The sequence below is a fragment of the Stenella coeruleoalba genome (assembly GCF_951394435.1).
Source record: "Stenella coeruleoalba genome assembly, chromosome: 15".
NCBI lineage: Eukaryota > Metazoa > Chordata > Mammalia > Artiodactyla > Delphinidae > Stenella > Stenella coeruleoalba.
The window spans coordinates 58,036,142-58,053,901 of record NC_137161.1 but is presented as its reverse complement, the minus strand read 5'-3'; the positions used below and the strand labels follow the sequence as shown (position 1 = coordinate 58,053,901).

The following is a 17,760-nucleotide window of genomic DNA, read 5'->3' as shown; positions in this document are numbered from 1 at the left end:
AATGCAGTTCGCCCGCGAGGCCCCCGCTGACAAGACTCTCCGAAGGAACTACAAGGCCCGGAGTGCATCACGCAACTTCAGGCCGGCGACCTTGGAAAAGAGGCGGAGCGAGAGGAGGACAGTCCGCAGTATCTTAGGGATAGGCGGGAATGGGAAACCTATGGGCGGAGCCCTGAGAAACGAATCCGTGAAGATTGGGGAATAAAAGTTACCACAATATTAACAATTATTACCTTTATGATAAGACTAAGAATAGCTGTTGCTTGGCGTATGCCGCGTGCCACTGCCCTAAGCGCTTTACATATATTGTTATTTAATTCTCACAACATCCCTGTGAGGTGGGTACTGCTATTATCCCCATTTTACCCAGGAGGAAACTGAATCACAGAGGGATTGATTTGTCCAAGGTCATACAGTTAATAAGCGGCAGACCCAAGGTTCAAACCCAGGCACCCTTATTTTTATGCCCCAACAAACGAAACTTCACAAAACCGGTAACGTCCTGGTTTGTCCTCACAGCCTTTTTCTTTTTCTACTTCAATTAAAAAATAAATATTGAAAGGCCTTCAAGCAACAATGTACCAAAACTGAATGTCCTGTGCTTTCAGAGCATTTCTCTGGTCTTCGCCGAAAATCCATGCCATTTCCAAAACAACCACACTTATAAAAATAAGGAAACACACAGCTTCCTACACCAGCCAAGAAGATGTATCTAAATTTCTCTCCTGTATCGGGAGTGGGAAGCTCCATGGAGGCGATACTGCCCTGTTCACCATTCATTCATCCATTCATTCATTTCTACACCTCACAGTTATCTAAGGTCTACTGTGTCCCATTAACTGTGCCCAGGACAGAATTGGGCTAAGGGTCAATATTCTCCCCAGTGCCTAGCACAAGGTTTGGCATATAATAAATGTTCAACAAATATTGTCAGAGTGAATAAGTGAATGAATGAAGATTTGTTTCACCTTCAGCAGTTGGAGGGTTAATGGTTTGCTGTGTAATTCACCTAAAGGGGCAAGAGACAGTCATGGAGAAAAAAGGGCAGGTTCTGGCCTCCAAACACACACAGGCCCAGCAGCTTCCAGGGTCCTCCTGTTTCTCTGGGCCTCAGTTTCCTCATCAGCAAAAATGAGTAACATACACTTCCCCATCTGGCTCCAATTAAACAATGCCTGTAGAGCACCCAGCTCAACGTGACCTGAGATTTAAAGGTCTGTGGACTCCTTTGGGAGCCACCTTGGGCAAAATCAGTCTCCTGAAGGACGTACAGGGGTTACCGCTGGGGAGGGGAATCAGCGAGTGGAAGAGACTCACTTTTCTGTGTACTTCTTGGTTGTTTGAATGTTTAACCACGTGCACTATTATTGTTTTAAAACGTGTTTTACAAAGTAAAAACAAGAAGCAACCCTAGTGCTGCAGGTCTGACTTGCCGGGAGTTTCTTTACTCAGGTGTCACGGAACCCTATTAGGCAGATTTCCATCTACCAAAATCCCCGGCCCGCCCCGCTGAGGGGGCAGACCTTCCAGCAGCCAGAATTTGGAGAGATGAAGGGGGCACTGATTGATCTTCCCCACCGTGGAAAATTGCCACTTTAGGAAAGGCCAAAATTTTCAAGGTAAGGTCCACCGCCCCGCCCCCCCGCCCCCTTTTTCAGCAGGTAAACTGAGTCCCAAAAAGGCGTGACGCCAGTACTCAAGTCCAGCCGGGTGCTGATGAAGTTCGCGGTTACCTTCAGCTTTTGTAGCCTTAGGATACGTCTAGGTTTGAATTGCGTTCTGACTCTTTCCCCTCCCCCTACTCTGTCGCGGATTCGCAGAGCGAATTGGATTCCAGATCGGCCCTGAATCCGGAACTAGTAAAGCAACTCAGAAGCCAGCGGCTCTAGGGGCGGAGCGAGGCGGTACCCGCCCCCGGACGGCTCGGGCCAGTGAGCTCGGACGTTGGGCGAGCCAATGAGCGAGGGCAGGGGGCGATGGGCCAATGAGCGCAGGGCTGCTCCGGAGGCGGTGCTCGGAACGCTACCAGGAGGGCGACGCGGCGGTCGCAGCAATGGGTGCTGGGCTTTCGGGGGTGCGCATGGGGCTCGGAGAACGGCCGGGAGCGGCTGAAGAGACCGTCGCCGGGACTGGCCCTTGACGCTGAACTGCGGTGGGGTCCCCGCAGGCGCTGCGAGGGCCCTTGAGCGGGAGCGGGGAGCATCGGAGGAACCGGGCCGCTGCCGGCCACTTCAGGGGCCCGCCTGACCGTTGGGTGGATCGACAGTGCCGTGTGGGCACCTCTGGGGGTGGGGTGACCCTCCTGGCACGTTTCGGGGGCCGGGGCGCCTCCGCAGGGGCCGACGCACATCCCAGGGGGGGCACCGCCGGGGCCCAGCGCTGCCTCGGCCAGCCCCCGGGCGCCCCTGGATGGCTGAGCTGCCCTCTCGCCGGCCGCCCGGGCGCCGCAGCGGCTGAGCTCGCTGGGATCGCCGGGCCGCCGCCGCCCTCGCCGCCCCCTGCATGCCCGGCGCCCGGGTCGCGGCCCACCTGGACGCGCTGGGCCCCTTGGTCCCTTCCGTGCCGCCGCCCCTGCTGCCCTCTATGTTCTACGTGGGCCTGTTCTTCGTCAATGTGCTGATCCTATACTACGCCTTCCTCATGGAGTACATCGTCCTTAACGTGGGCCTCGTATTCCTGCCCGAGGACATGGACCAGGCGCTCGTGGACCTCGGCGTGCTCTCCGACCCCGGCTCGGGCCTCTACGATGCCGACTCGGAGCTCGACGTCTTCGATGGTTACTTGGAGTAGGCCTGGCTGCTGTCCCCCGCTCTCCCCACGACCCGCAACCCTCGGCCCGGACCGGAGCACGAACCATGCCGCCGCTGCTGTTTGAGGGCACCGTCTGGCCAGGGATGGGACTCCCAGGACGAGGCCCTCTTCGGCCTCCGAGGCCTGTAAGTGCCCTCTGCGCAGGATGAGGGCGGGTTGGGGCGCTGGCGAGGAAGAGGGAGGCATCCCAAGCCGGACACACACCCCTCCCCCAGGCTTCTGGTTTCTCCATCCACCTCTTCCAGGTCTGTTTGGATGCCAGGAATGGCTGGACTCTTCTTAGGACCTTAGTTAGGGCAGGAAAGCTTCCCCTTAGTGAAGGTGACATCTATTGAAGAAGGGAAGGGAGGCAGGACCTAAGTCGCTTCTTGGTTAGCTGTAGTACCAACTGTCAAAGCCTTTGCACCCAGATACATTTGAGACAGGCCTGTCAACTCCTCCCCCCATCCTTAACCTGTCTTGATGGTGACCTTGGCTTTTGGGGGATTCTCATTAGTCCTGGAAGGATAAAGACTTGCAGTGTTAAAAGAGGTTGGAAGCCAGGCACTGATCACCTTTGTCCTGTGGCCCCTTGGGGACTGGGTGGGGACTGAGAGCAAGGGCTCCAGGCTGATGCTGTGAGAGGAGAAACCTCCCTCAGCACAGAACCCTGTACTTCCTTTGGCATCGGCTGGGCTGCCGTTTTGGAGTCAGATTTCAGAGTGCCAGCAGCTCCAATCTTCAGGGGCTGCCAGTTTCGCAGGCTGCTTTCACAGACCAGGCCAGCGAGGGGGTTGGTGCTTGGGTGGCTTTGCCTGCAGTGTTTGCAAGGCAAACTCAAGGGGCTCTTGGGCTAGCGGAAGAAGGGACCACAGGATCATTGCACTGAGCTGTTAAAGTCCTGCCTCTGAGCTGCCACCAGGAAGCTGTATCCAGCCCCACCTTGTGTGTTTCTGGGAGGGAAATGAAGATCCAGAAAGGAGGAAGATTTGGCCAAAGTCACAGGAAGGAAGAGAGGCAGCTGGACTAGAGGAGAGAGGGCCTGGTGAGGGTTCATCGGACAGGAAGGAATTCCTCGGCTCAGCCCCTCAGCTGGACGGTGCTAGACACAGGTCCTGAGTGGCAGTGGCGGGGGGATACTGAGGTGGTGGGCAAGGGCTCCTTTTACCTTTTTTTGGCGGCCCAGCATGTGGGATGTGGGATCTTAGCTCCCTGACCAGGGATCGAACCCGTGCCCCCTGCAGTGGAAGCATGGAGTCTTAACCACTGGACCACCAGGGAAGTCACAAGGGCTCCTTTTGGAAGATGGACACTAATGTCACTCACCCCAAGCATGCTACGTTTACCCCCCTCTTCTTGCCTATCTTAGCCAAGATGACCATAGTCAGAGGGTGATGCAAGGCGGGCAGGACCCACTAGCAGTGTCAACCTGAGGGGCTGACAGTGAGATTTCTTTGAAGAAAGCTTCATTTGAGCTCAGGGAGACCTTAGCCAGGGCCAAGGGCCAGGTGTAGCATGTGTCAGCTGCTCTGCGTACCTAACCAGTTGGCCTGCCTGCCTGCCATCCATCCATCAATTTGTTCTTTTATTAAACAGATATTTACTGAGTACCTAATGTGCTTGGCGGGTGAACACAGTGAACAAGACAGACTCAGCACCAGCCCTCCTGGCACTTTGTGAGAAGAGGAGCAGGTTCCCAAACAAGGCAGTGAGATTTTTTGAGAGCTCTGAAGGCATGGCATCCTCTATTGTGTTCATTACTATTTCCTCGGCACTTAGAACAGCACCTGGCATCTAGTAGGTGCTCAATAAATGCCTCGGTAAGTGAAGCAGAAGACTAGAGATAGGCTGCTTCAGACAGGGGCTTCAGAGAAGGCCTCTCTGAGGAAATGACACCTTTGAGCTGAGCCCTAAATTGATGGAAGGAGCCACATGTAAAGATGTGGAGAAGGGCTTCCCTGGTGGCACAGTGGTTGAGAGTCCGCCTGCCGATGCAGGGGACACGGGTTCGTGCCCCGGTCCGGGAAGATCCCACATGCCGCAGAGCAGCTGGACCTGTGAGCCATGGCCGCTGAGCCTGCACGTCCGGAGCCTGTGCTCCGCAATGGGAGAGGCCACAACAGTGAGAGGCCCGTGTACCGCAAAAAAAAAAAAAAAAGTTGTGGAGAAAAGCTATCCAGGCAGAGGGACCCGCAGTGCCAAGTACGTGGAGGGGGAGGGGCAGGGGAGAGAGTTGGTTCTTCCAGCAACTGAAAGGAGGCCAGTGTGACAGGAGAGCAGCCCCAGGAGAAGTCAGTGAGGTGGGCAAGGCCAGATCATGCAGGACCTGGGAGGCCCGGCCACGAGTGATGGGAAGCCATCAGAAGGTTTTAGGCAGGGCATGAGACAATTCCAGTCCACATTTTGCAAAGAGAGCTGGCGGTTGTGGGCAAGATGAGCCGTAGGGGCAAGTGCGGAAATAGGGAAGCCAGTTAGGAGCTGGTTAGTTGCTCAGGCCAGAGGTGATGCAGGCTTGGATGAGGCAAAGTTAGTGAAGGTGGAGAAACACACAGAGACCAAGAATACCTTTTGGAGGTAGAACCTATGGGGTCTGTTCAGAACCTGTACTGAGTATTGATCATACCACACCTGGTTCTAGACCTTTTGCATATTCACTCATTGGGTCATTCAGCAAACGTTAGCCCTGCTCTTCTGCCAGGCCCTGGGGATTCTAAGATGAATCCCTGCCCCCAAGCCAAGCTCTTGACTTTCAGTCAGTGTAACTTGGTGAAGAATGTCTTATTTTATCTCTTCACATCAACAGAAACACTTCCCCTTCCAAATGAAAACATTGGCATACTCTGAAACAAAAACTGAAGCCCAAATGCCTTGGCATACTTTGCAGCAAACGCTGTTTGAGCAGAAACACCAGGAAGTGTGTCTCAGGGACAATCTTGCAAAGCTCTCAAAGTGACAGTGCCTGACTCTGGCAGGTGGGGAGGCCTGGGGCTGTGGGAAATACTCGTCCCTCCTTGCTCAGTCCCAGGTCCAAGCCACCAGATTCGGGTGGGGGAGGGGTGGCTAGCAGCAGGAAAAGCCTGTGGGAAAGATTAAAGATGATCTGACTGCACCTCCTGTCCCGGCCCCTTTGCATAAGCAGAGGAACACTGGTAGTCAAATCTCGCTCCTTCTCGCTCTTTCTCACGTAGGCACTATCTGATGTTACACACAGGCCGATCCAGGAAACACTGACTAAGGGTGTGGGCACGCCAGGCACTGGGGACTGGGGTGATCTCAAGATGAAAGCTGCACTCATTTCACTCACTCTCGTTCTCTTTTCTCTTTTTTCCACATAATTCAGTTCCTCAAACCTTTGTTGAGCACCTATTTAAGGAGGCAGTATTAGGGTCATGATCAGGAGCAAAGTCCCTAGATTCAGATGACCTAGGTTCAAATCCCAATCCTTGTGACCTTGGGCATGCTACGTATCTCCCCATGTGTCAGATTCCTCTTCTATAAAGCGGGGATAATGAAAATCTACCTCGTTCTGAGGACTGAATGAGATAGATGTAAAGCTCTTAGACGGTACCGTGTATGTAAGTAATATATTAAAATTAACCACTATTATTGTTAACACTCAGACATAATGGAAGGTGTGTACACTTAGTCCCTTGTGAATGTATAAACCTGCACGTACACTCATGAATGAATATTTATATGCCACAATGAGCAAAAGAGGACTAGCTGCCTGAGTGCTGGGTGGGTCCCGGTCGACCAGGACAGGCTTCCCACTCTGCCTTGCTGGCCTGGGACGCTCAAGAGACCTTTGCCACTGCCCTGTGGTCTCTAAAGGCCACCAGGCCTGGAACCCAGGAAAGCTGCGGCTCTGTGGTCTTCCTAGAGTGTTCATCGTTGCCCAGGAGCAGGGAGTGGGGATCAGGAGCTCCCACCTTCTCCGGGGAAAGGACCACTGGCCCAGGAGCTGGGGAGAGTCCTCACTTCCCAGTGGTTCCAGTGTGGAGGCAGCTCAGCTGGATTGATTTGTCCTGATGAAAGCAGCTGGTGCCTGCCAGCCCTCTCTTGCCACGGAGGGAGGGCTTTGGGAGAGGAACCTCTCTGTGCTGGAAATGGAGAGACTGGAAAGCGTTGCCACAGTCAGCGTCGCCTGGTGGAGGCCAGATTTGGAGCTAAGGGTAACCAGACTAGTCTACTTATTACAGGGTTTCCCTGGTGTCAGTGTCCCGACTGGGCGCTACAGCTGCTCCTTCCTGATCTGCCTGCCCTGGTCCCTTGGTGCCAATCTGTGGCCTGTGCCATCAGCCGAACACCCAGGTTCGGCATATGGCTTCCCTGCTCAGAAACCCAAACCTCCCTTGGGGACAGTGGAGCTCCGGAGGGGTGGGGTCAGGGGAGCCAGGTGGGAGGCTGTGGCTGTCGTCCAGGTGAGAGACAGGGTGGTAACGAGGGGAGGCATGTGCACCCCCTGTCCCAGCCGGCTCTCCACCTCTGTCCTGACGTGAGGCTGCCTTGGAAGTGTGCTGGCTGCCCCTTTGGACAGGAGGAGACCCCAATCTGTGTCTCAAGACAACTGAGATGCCAGGGCTCCTGCTCCCTTGTGCCTGAGTTATGCGAACTGGAGACTTCATCCAAGGCAAACCCTCACAGCCCTTGCATCTGTTTTACTGAACGAAGAAATTAAGGGCTCCTATCAACCTGACCGTTTGTATTCCTGGTTTATCTGCTGTTGTCCGCCCCCTCCCCACCCCGGGACTCCTGAAAGCATAGTTTGCTTTTGGGAAACCAAGATCACAATAAAAGGGACAGGAATCCTCATCCCCATCTCTCAAATAAAGGAACTGAGTCTCAGAAAGGGTGAGGGTCCAGGGGTACAAAGTGAGTAAGACAGCGGAGCCTTCTGACCGAGTGCTGACCGAGGGTGCAGGGGGCCTCCAGAGGGGGACTCCCAACCTCCGTCCTTGGAACACCACTCACCTGGCTCTACCAGGCCTGCCTCATATGTACTCTCACTCCTTTTTCTGAGGTTTTTTTTAAACTTTATTTTGAGATAATTTCATAATTACACAAAAGTTGCAAAGAATTCCCTTATACACTTCACAAAAAATGCACCAATTGCATCAATTCACATTTGCCACGTTCGCTCATGTATGCAAAATGCTCACTCTGTGTGTACATGTGTATATATTTTTCTGAACCATTTTTGAAAATGGATTGCAGACATGTTCCTTTTCTCCTAAATATTTCAGTGTGTATTTCCTTAGAACAAGGACATTCACTTACATAATCACAATACAACTGTCAAAATCGGCAAATGTAACATTGATACAATCGTATGACCAATCTAAGCTATGACCATTCAGATTGCATCAATTGTCCCAATAGTGGCCTTTCACAATAAAAAGGGATGGGTGGGGGCGGGGGGCAGCTGAGGTACAGGATCCAACCCCAGATCACGCTTTGTATCACTTGTCACATCGCTTGTGCCGTCTTCAGTCTGAACAGTCCCTCAGTCTGTGTATCTTTCATGACTGACATTTTTGAAGAGTACAAGTCTGGTGTTTTTTTATTTTTTTTGTTTATTTTTTGGGTGTGCTGCGCGGCATGTGGGATCTTAGTTCCCCGACCAGGGATCGAACCTGTGCCCTCTGCGGTGGAAGCACAGAGTCTTAACCACTGGACTGCCAGGGAAGTCCAAGAGTACAAGTCTGGTATTTTGTAGATTTTCTCTCAGTTTGGGTTTGTCTGATGTTTACTCTTGAGATTAGATTCGGATGGTGCATTTTTGGCAGGAATACCACAGAGAAGTGAGAGTGTGTCCTGAGTGCATCGTATTGGGGGACACGTGATGTCTGTCATCACTCATTACTGGTGATGTTAATGCTGACCACTTGGCTAAGGTCTTGTCTGCCAGCTCTCTCCACTGCAAAGTTACTGTTCTTCCCTTTATAGTTTAAGTACACTCGTTTTAGTGCTTCCTTTTTTAAAAATCTACTTTTTGTGTGTGAATTTATTTTTAAAAGAATGTTTATGTCACTGAAAAGAGACAACCAGCATCACTTGGCATGGATAAAAATACTAAGTGCCAAAGTCATTAACTTCTGGCCAATTACTGAAGCCAGCTAAAGGCACAGGGCCCCTGGTTCTTCGTTAAAAAGTCAGGTTAGCAACTGTCACATGATAAACTCCGGCACCAAAGTGAAACTTTCTTGTCCAAGTAATCATAAAGATTGGCTAAGAACCGAAGAAAAGCCAATCACTAGCTCACTGGGTGTGTCTCAGTGTTATCTCAGGCCATCTCCATGTACCCCCTAAGACTGGTGCTTCGAGGCTTTGAAGTCAGACAGACTTGGGTTTAAATCCCAGCTCCACCAACACCTTGGACGAGTGACTTCACCTCCCCAAGCCTCAGTTTCCTTCTCTGTAAAATGGGGAGGATAGTAGTTAGTACCTGCTGAAGGGCTCATGCACATTAGATGAGATGCTGATGGTCGTGTAGTTGGTTCTTAATGATGCCATCAGTGTTGGTGGCGTGTCACACCCAGAGGAGGCTTGGCCCGGGAAGCCTTCCCCTTTCTCAGGCCCCCTTCCTCTGTGTGAGGGCCAGTTACCAAGGAGGGTGTGTCTGTGTGGGCAGCCTTCGAAGGAGCCCGAGGGCCGTGATAACTGGTGCCTGGGAGCCCAGGTGATGCTGGTGCCTTCATAGTTGTCAGGCCCCAAGCCTGGGGGTGGCTGGGAGCAGGTTCCAGTTTCAGTCACCCCCAAAGGGGCAGGCTCCATTCCTGGGAATCCTTCCTGACAGGGGGCTTAGCTTCCCCTGAGCGTCACCCCATGAAGCAGGCAGCACAGCACTCATTAGCTCCATTAGACAGGGCCGAAAACTGAGGCTCGGGGAGGTTCAGGGACTTGCCCTAGATACCAGGCTGTGAGGTGGACGAGCGGGGCCTCCTGGCCACATTCCCAGTGCTTCCCTCAGTGAGGTCCTCAGGCGTCCTCAGGTCACAGGCATCCCCGGGAGGCAGTGAATACACCAAAGCCTAGTGTGACCCACCTGTCGGTGTCCTGCCCCCTCTTGGGCACTTGCTACCTTTCCCTTTTGAGCAGAGAAACCAGGCCCAGGCTCCCTTTTTGCAGGCCAGGGGTATCTGGCTAGAGTTAATGGTTTCATTTTCATCATTTGTTTTTAGTGTTGCTTTCTGTTTATGATAAATGATACTGTTTTATTCATGATAGTGACATAAAGATTCCTTTGAAAATTTTGGAGTTTGAGGAAAAAAGTGCCTTGACTTAAAATACTAAATAAATAGGAGTCCAGGTGGTTCTTGGCTGTGACAGGACTCAGGAAGGTGTTGGGCAGATGCTGCCCTTCAGAAGGCCTCACTGAGTCTGGGGTGCAGGCCAGCTGGAGACACGTACTGGACCAAGAATCTTCACAGAACCCACGGCTGAGGAACACCAACAGCTGACATATAATCCAGAAACTCTGGAGAAACTGGCCCGGACACTGGCTTCCATCAGGAACCTGGACCCAGGCAGACAGGCAGGATCTCCTTTCCCACCCCTTCAGGCCACGCGCTCGTCAACCGGACAAGGCAGAGGCCTTCCTGTTGCGTGGCCCGGCGCTGAGACGGCAATGGAGACAGTGGGCAAATCATATCTGGGTGACATCTGTCTTTAGCCACTTTAATTGGCTGGTTGGTACGTTGAGAAAGAGGAATAGCCATGGGCGTCCAGCTGGCAAGGTCTTTGGAGGAGGAAAGGGCTGCCCCTTTCAGAAGGCCCCCTGCACTGAGGAGACCCCCCGCCCCTGCCCTGTGTGTTTTCTAGGTGGGGACACGGAGGGGAGGGGCCGTGTGTACTGGGTATTGCAGGCATTCCACCAACACAATTTCATATAATCCTCGTAACAAACAGCCAGATGAGGTAGGCATTGTTTCAGGTGGGGGCACAGCTCCAGGGAGACTAGGTGACTTGCCTGAGGTCACACAGCTAGGAAGGGGCAGAGCCAGAATGACTCGAGATGGGCCAATTCCAGACCTTGCCCTGGCTACCCCATGGGAGCAGGACAGTGGGACGGCCCAGCTGCAAAAAGAATCCTCTTCCAGCAGGTCCAGAGCATCATCCCACCAGCACCTTTAAGACACAAGGTCATTTTCTCCCTTAAGCCAAACCAAACTAGGCAGCATCTCCACAGGGGTATCCAGCTGAGACATTGCTTCTTAAAATGGATCAAGTGCCCAGCTGTCATTCTGATGACAAACCAGTCAGCCAGCCACTCCTTCTGTCCAGCTCTGGAGAGTGGCCTGGAATGAAAGGTTACAGTTTCAGAAAGAAAGAAAAACAGCCAAAGCCAATAGCTGGTGAGTCATGCTCTAAGGATGTTAGGAGGTTGGAGAAGCCAGTGCCTGGACTCTTAAGCTGCAGCCTCAGGGTGCTTCTCAGCCCGGGGCTTCTGATGCCCAAGGAAAGAGATGAACTAGATGATGAGAGGAACTGAGATAGACGTGACGTCAGACCACAGAGGTTCAAACCCTGGCTCTGCCGTGAGTTTTTGAGCTGTGTGACGTTGCTCAGTCACAAGCGTAACCTCTCTGAGCCCCATCTGAAATTCAGGAATGATAGTCCTCCTCGGCCCCGCCTCCTAGGGTTGTTTTGAGGAATAAACGAGCTAAGCCATGAGTTAAAGCAGATAGTACAAGGTAAGCACAGGTACTTGATAAATGTCAGCTGGTTTGCTATGAGACCAGACCTGTAATCAAAGGAGCAAAGGGATTGACCTTTAACAGCCATGGTGTGTAGCACAGAGGAGAGGACCCAGGACATCCTCCAGCCACAGATACAGAGGCCTGGGGCCACATCTCTGTCCTCAGTGTGCTGTGTGGCTTAGGGCAGGTCACCGCCCTCTCTGGGCCCCTTCATTCTCTGTGGAGTGACCAGCTCAGATCAGGGTCTCCTAAACCTCATATGACACCATCAACAATTTCTGCTCTATCTGCTCGTTGCCTGAACAGTTACTTATGCAGTTATTGTCTTTAAACCGGAGGCTTTTTTTAAAGTGAAATTAATGATGTGGAAAAAGAGGAACTTTATAGTATTACTATCAAAAATGGAAAACTGGCATCATTCGCCATAAATAGAGGTGACCCTACAGATAAACAATGAGAACGAGAGGGCGTTAGTGAATTCCAGCTGGAACCGGCACCTGCAAGGCTCTGCACCTGTTCCCATCGGAGGTTAGCACGTGTGACAGAGTCACGCCAGCCAGACTGACGCTTGCCTGGGACTCAATGCTGTTTGCTATCACGAGCGTTGGGAGGGGAGTGAGTCCCTGTTCCAAGGGGTGGTCCCATGTTCTCTAACAGCCCTTTCGCCCAAGTCTGAGATGAGCTCAAGTACCATCCCATGCCTTGGGGAGTGCGCAGTGAGCCCTGGTAATGCTGTATCGGAATAAACAGTTCTGCTCCAGTTTCCTGGATGCCAGTGCTCTCGGCAGCACCACTGCTGACCCCAACAGGGAACCCCAGAGTCTCCTTGGAGGAGGGAGGTCAGCCAAAGGTGGGCTCCTGGCAGGACAGGAGGGGAACCCACGAACAACTTTCTGGAGGGCCGAGCTCTCTGATGCTCTGGTTTAGCTCCGGCTTCCCCTCCCGCCTACCAGGTCCAGTGGGGAGACCGGATGGGGCCCGAGGATGAGAGGACTTGCGTGTGTCATCAGTGGGAGCCGAGGAAGATCTCTGAGCAGTGGAAGGGCACGTTCCTGGCTGACACTAGGGATGAATCTGGCAGAGGACGCAAGAAACTTGGCCGATTTGGCCCCTGCTCACCTCTCCAGCCATGTCTCCCCCATGGCCAGCCTTCAACCCCTTACTCTCCACCCCAAACCAAACTACAGGAGGTTCCAGGACCTGATCACCAGTCCTCCCTCTACCTGGCATGTCCTTCGTGCACAGCCTTCCCCAGACTCTGGGCTCCATCCGTCTCCTGTGCTTCTTTCCAGCGTCAGTGCGTTAACTTGGGCTAAAATTGCTCACTAGATTGTGTGTCAAAGGCAGAGGCTGCACTCATCTTAGGGTCCCCAGTGCTCAGCTCAGGACATGGCACACAGGAGGTATGAGATTATGTAGTGTTTAAGATCTCCAGCAGGACAAAGCCCTGGAGAGCTGAGCATCCTTAGACAAGTTTCTTACCCTCTCTGAACCTTAGTGTCTTCATCTGTAAAATGGAATCATTATAGTACCTAACTCCTGGGGTGTTGGGAGGGTTGAACGAAATGGCCTTTGTAATGCTCCATCTCAGGCATGCTCTCCGGGGAGCAGACCCTGGGACGAGGGTTCAAGTGAAAATTGTTTACTTGGGAGGTGATCCCAGGAACTACTGGTGGGGAGGGGGGCAGTGAGACAGGGAAGGGATGTGTCGTCTAGCAGGTTACCACCGCAGCCCTGGGCTCAGTCCTGCTCAGGAGCTCTGGGAACCAGTGTAGATGGAGAATATGCCTCAGAGTCATCCCAGCTGCTGGGTGAGAGAGCTGGGGTATTGATCCACCAGCTTTCTGGCCGTTACTGGTTGGAAGGCAGCTGTGGGAAGCTCTGCCTGCCCTTGCAGCCTGGGGCCCAAGCAGGCTCTAGAGGTGGAGAGGCCTCAGGCAAGGAGGGGTGTCCCTGCAGGTGGAAGCTGCCAGGTCAGTCGGCCTCGGGAGGGTGAGTGGAGGAAACGGGGTGAGGCACCCGTGCTCTGCCTAGGGCTCGTGGCACACAGTAAAAGCTCAGGAAGTGGCAGCTGCCCTGACTGTGATTGTCTGCATCGCTGTCACTAGTCCACCGCCAGCCCTGCTTGTCACAGTTATGCAGCTTTGGCTTCTCTGAACCTCTGTTTCTTAGCCTATAAAATGGGGAGATTCATGGTTCTCAGTGGAAGCAGTTCTGCCCCATTGGGTGGCCCCTGGAAATGGGGTGAGGGGACATTTTTAGTTGTCACAGGGACTGGGAATGCTACTGGCACTTAGCAGTCAGCGACCAGGGATGCTGCTAAGCCTCCTGCAGTGCCCCGAACAGGTCCTCCCCCGCCCCCACCTCATCAGAGGATTGTCCTGCCCCCAATAGCAGCAGCGCCTGATGAACAGTAATACACGCTGTGTTTAATGTATACGTTTTATCTGATGCTCGATGACATTTGCGGAAGTAGGCTGAGCTGGCAGAGGTGAGGCTCAGAACTGGGGCGGGACTTGTGGAGGCTGTAGGGAGGGTGGGCGTGGGAATACGAGATGCTGCAAACATATTAGCACCCGGCTGGACCTAGAGAGAGAAAGGGACAGTAAGTGAGGACGTGCGGGGAGCCAGGCGCTGGGGATGATGCCGCGTCCTGGGAGAACGAGCCAAGTGGGGCTGCTGAGTAGCTTGGCTGTGGCCACAGCCTTCCTGTAGGCTGCGAAGCATCTTCCGGGCAAGGTGGGAGCTGCCGCCAAGCCCTGCCCACTTGCCAGAGCTGACTCAGCTGCCCTAGAGCTCAAGTAAGCCAGCAGACCCCGGGTGACCCTGGAGCAGGCTGCCCTCCTTTGTCAGGTCCCAGGATCCCCCTCCTGGGGATTATCTCCCAAGATAGTGACAGTCCTTCCTCTCCCAGGTGAAACTGCACCGCTTCTCCAGCCTAGGGTCCTTAGAAATCGGACACACTCATAAAAATTTTTTAATAAAAAATTATAGGACCTCACCCCCAGCCTGAAGTTTCTGGTGGTTCCCCAAATTCAAGCCTCCAGTTGGGTGGTGGGGCGGTGCTTCTGTGCTGGTAACGCCCCTCTGTCCCTCTTGTTAGGCCTGCTCCCCTCGAAAGCCCTGTGCCAACAGAGAGGTGCCCGTCCAGACCCAGGATGGTGGGACAGAGAGATTGAGACTGGGTGCCGAGGTCCGGAAGGCACGCGCCCCTGCCCAAAGGGTAAGGCAGGGGCGCCCGGAGACCTTGCCCGCCTGCAGCGTCGCGCAAACGGCCTTGCCTTGGCTTCCGAGCTTTCGCCGTTGCAATGGATGTTTACAGGAACCCAGCCAGAGTCTGCCTCCCTGCTCTTCACCCCCGGCTGCATCTGCTTCTCCCACTTAATCTTCGGAGCGGACACTTCACACACAAAAGCGACTCCCAGCTCTGTTTGGTGCCAGTGGAGCTCTAAGCCCAACGGGGTTTGGCCCGAGGCCGGGCTTAGATGCAGCCTTTGTTTCAGAGAGTGACTCAGAGGAAAAGAAGAACACCTGGGGGACCGAGGGTGGGGTTTTGACTCATTCATTTCAAATTGTTTGCTCTCCATCAAGTTGCCAGAACTGATACATTGCACCGGGGACAGTGCTCCTCCAGCCAGAAATATTTTTCGAAAATGTGAGTGGTATGAATACTTGACTTCGATAAACCTGTAAAAGCAATACTTAGGAGGCTAACTTCTTTCAATTAAAAAAATGTATGCAACTCCAACCCCTGGGGCCCTGCGGGGGTTGGGGGTGTTTGTTTTGTTCTTTTCCTTTGAGATTCCGGAAAGGAGTCCTTATGGAGAACCTCATGGTTGAGAAAGGGCAGAAGGGTCAGGGCCTCCCCAGTTGGAGATCCAGTGGGGTTTGGAGAGTCTGTCCAAGCTGCGTTGGTGTCGGAGTCCCAACCCGGCCCCCTCCCGGCTTCCACGAGCCTGACAAGCAAGGGCCCACCTTGGTTGTGGAGGGAAAGTCCTGGTGGCCAAGCTGAAAATCAGGCCTGAATCCCAGAGCAGTCGGAGGTGGGGATCCCCTGTGCTGGGCACATGGTAGATCTCCCCTAAAGATGAGGGGAGTGGGCGGGTGAGGGAAGGAGCAAACGAACGACTGAAGTTGGGTCCACGTGCAGTAATTCTCCCCGTTTGCAGAACAGCTGATGCTTTTCAAAGTACCTTCACGTATATACTGTGTTGAACAAGGAATGGGTGGTCAGCTCCATTCTACAGGTGAGGAGACCAAAGTGTGGGAGAGGAAAGGTCCAGCAGAACTCAAGAGAAGGCAGTTACATACCACCTGTCTTCATGTGATTCTAAGAAGGGTTGCTAAGGAATGTGAACTGGAAGACATTCAAGACAAAGGGGAGCAGGAGAAGGGAGACATTTCTTTGGGAGAGAGGCCTGAGGGGAAAGGCAAGGGCTTAAAAGGTGCATGACCTTGAAGTCCACTGAACGTGGAATCATGCCGTCAATGGACAGTGTGTCTCCAGACGTCAGCTGCCTTGATTCCTCTGGGCCTCCCTTCTCCCACCCAGCAAATGGGGAGCAATTCCAGCATTTGCCTGCAATTCCGGTGCCTATGCCTGCAGAGTGACCCTCCAGAGAAGTCAGAAGTGGAGTTTGTATCTTGACTCCCTCTTTTACAGGAGTGTGACCTTAGGCAAGTCACATCTGTGAAGTGGGGACAGTCATTTACGCACCTCATAAGATGAGTTTGTGTTAATGACAAAGGTGCCCCTCTGGGCAGACACTGCTCCACACCAGGACTCACAGCTTGGCAAGCAGAGCCCAGACTGGATTGCAGACCCCATTTGCTCCCATGTCCAGGCGCCTTGTGCACTGCACAGACTGCCCAACCACACCTGACAGCCCTGCCCAGGGAGTTTTTTAAACTTACTAGAATGCAAGCTTTAACAGAGCAGGGACCTTGAGCATTTTATTGAGTACGCCACGGTGTCACTATATATTTGTGGCATGAATACAGCAAATAAAGAAAGCAAAGTTGTGGTGAGAATTATTCGTTCATTCCACAAACATTTATTGAGCCCTTACTATGTGCAGGCCCCTTGCTGGGTGCAGAGGGTGCTTCTGCACAGCAGTGAACAAACAGGTTACCTGCGCTCTTGGAGCTCACATCCTAGGACTAGAGCAGACAACACAACAAATAAGTGTGAAAAAGATAAACTAGTGACGGGATAGGCCGGGGGAGGGGTGTCTGCAGCTGTCCTTTAAACTGAGTCCTGCAGGCCATGTGCAGAGCTGGGAAAACATTCCAGGCAGAGGTGAGAATGAAACACACGGATGTGTGTAATAATGACAGCCCACACGTAGGGAACTGGATGCCAGGCTCTTGTTCTCAGCATATTTGCTCATTGAATCTCCACGTAACCCCATGAAGAAGGTACTGTGATTATGCCCATTTTACACATGAGGAGACCGAGGCACAGAGAAGTAATTTGCACAAGTGAGTGGTGAGCTGGACACTGAGCCCAAGCAGTCTAGCTCTAGAGTCTGAGATGCCTGACCCTACGCCGTGGTCCCTCTTGGTAGGGCGGAGGGGCTCAGCACTTTGGCACAAAGTAATAATACGTGCTAACATTTATTGAGCACTTACTGTGTCCCCTGTGCTGTGATAAGCACTTTACATGTATCAACTCATTTAATAAGTGGTAGCTATCATTTAAAGTCATTACTATGAATAATTACAGCCTCTGACCTCATTGTATCACCTCTGAACAGACCAAAAGCAGTGGGGACAGTTGTGCCCACCCCGCCTGGCTGAAGGGTGCCGCAGATGCCTGGATCAGGAGGAGACTGTCTTCCTGTGGCTGCGCAAGTGGGAGTTCCGTGGACTCTACAAGGTCCACAAATGCAGGTACACCCTGAGGGGTGATGGCCCAGCTACAAGGCCTGATGCCCTTAGCCACTGGACCAAGGCGGAAGGCACTACCTTTCTGCGAGGATTGCCAGCGGGGCAGCGGGGTCAGAATCCCTCTGACCCTCCCAACCCCCAACACCCACTTACTGGGAAGAGGAGGAGAGTTTGAGGAACCAGGCATCAGGGCTGGTGCACTGGAGCACAGACAGCTCCCACAGCCACCAGCAGAGGGCCAAGTTGTCCCAAATCAGGGCTTCTGACCGAGCCAGCCGTGCCCCAGTGGAAAACAACAACAGGCGACCTGGCAGCTCTCAGCGTAGACAGCAAAGCTGCCAAGTCCCTTCCAGGCTTGCCGTGGCCAGGGCCGGATTCCAGC

At 53.2% G+C, this 17,760-nt stretch overlaps 1 protein-coding gene across 1 annotated transcript; it reads left to right on the top strand.

Annotated features, from left to right (window-relative positions):
* Positions 1 to 1,914: 1,914 nt before the first annotated feature.
* Positions 1,915 to 16,911, top strand: DEXI (Dexi homolog). Its single transcript, XM_079945323.1, has 2 exons — positions 1,915 to 2,936; positions 14,593 to 16,911. The coding sequence occupies exon 1, from the start codon at positions 2,503 to 2,505 to the stop codon at positions 2,788 to 2,790; it is 288 nt and encodes a 95-aa protein (XP_079801449.1). The 5' UTR covers positions 1,915 to 2,502; the 3' UTR covers positions 2,791 to 2,936; positions 14,593 to 16,911.
* Positions 16,912 to 17,760: the final 849 nt, after the last annotated feature.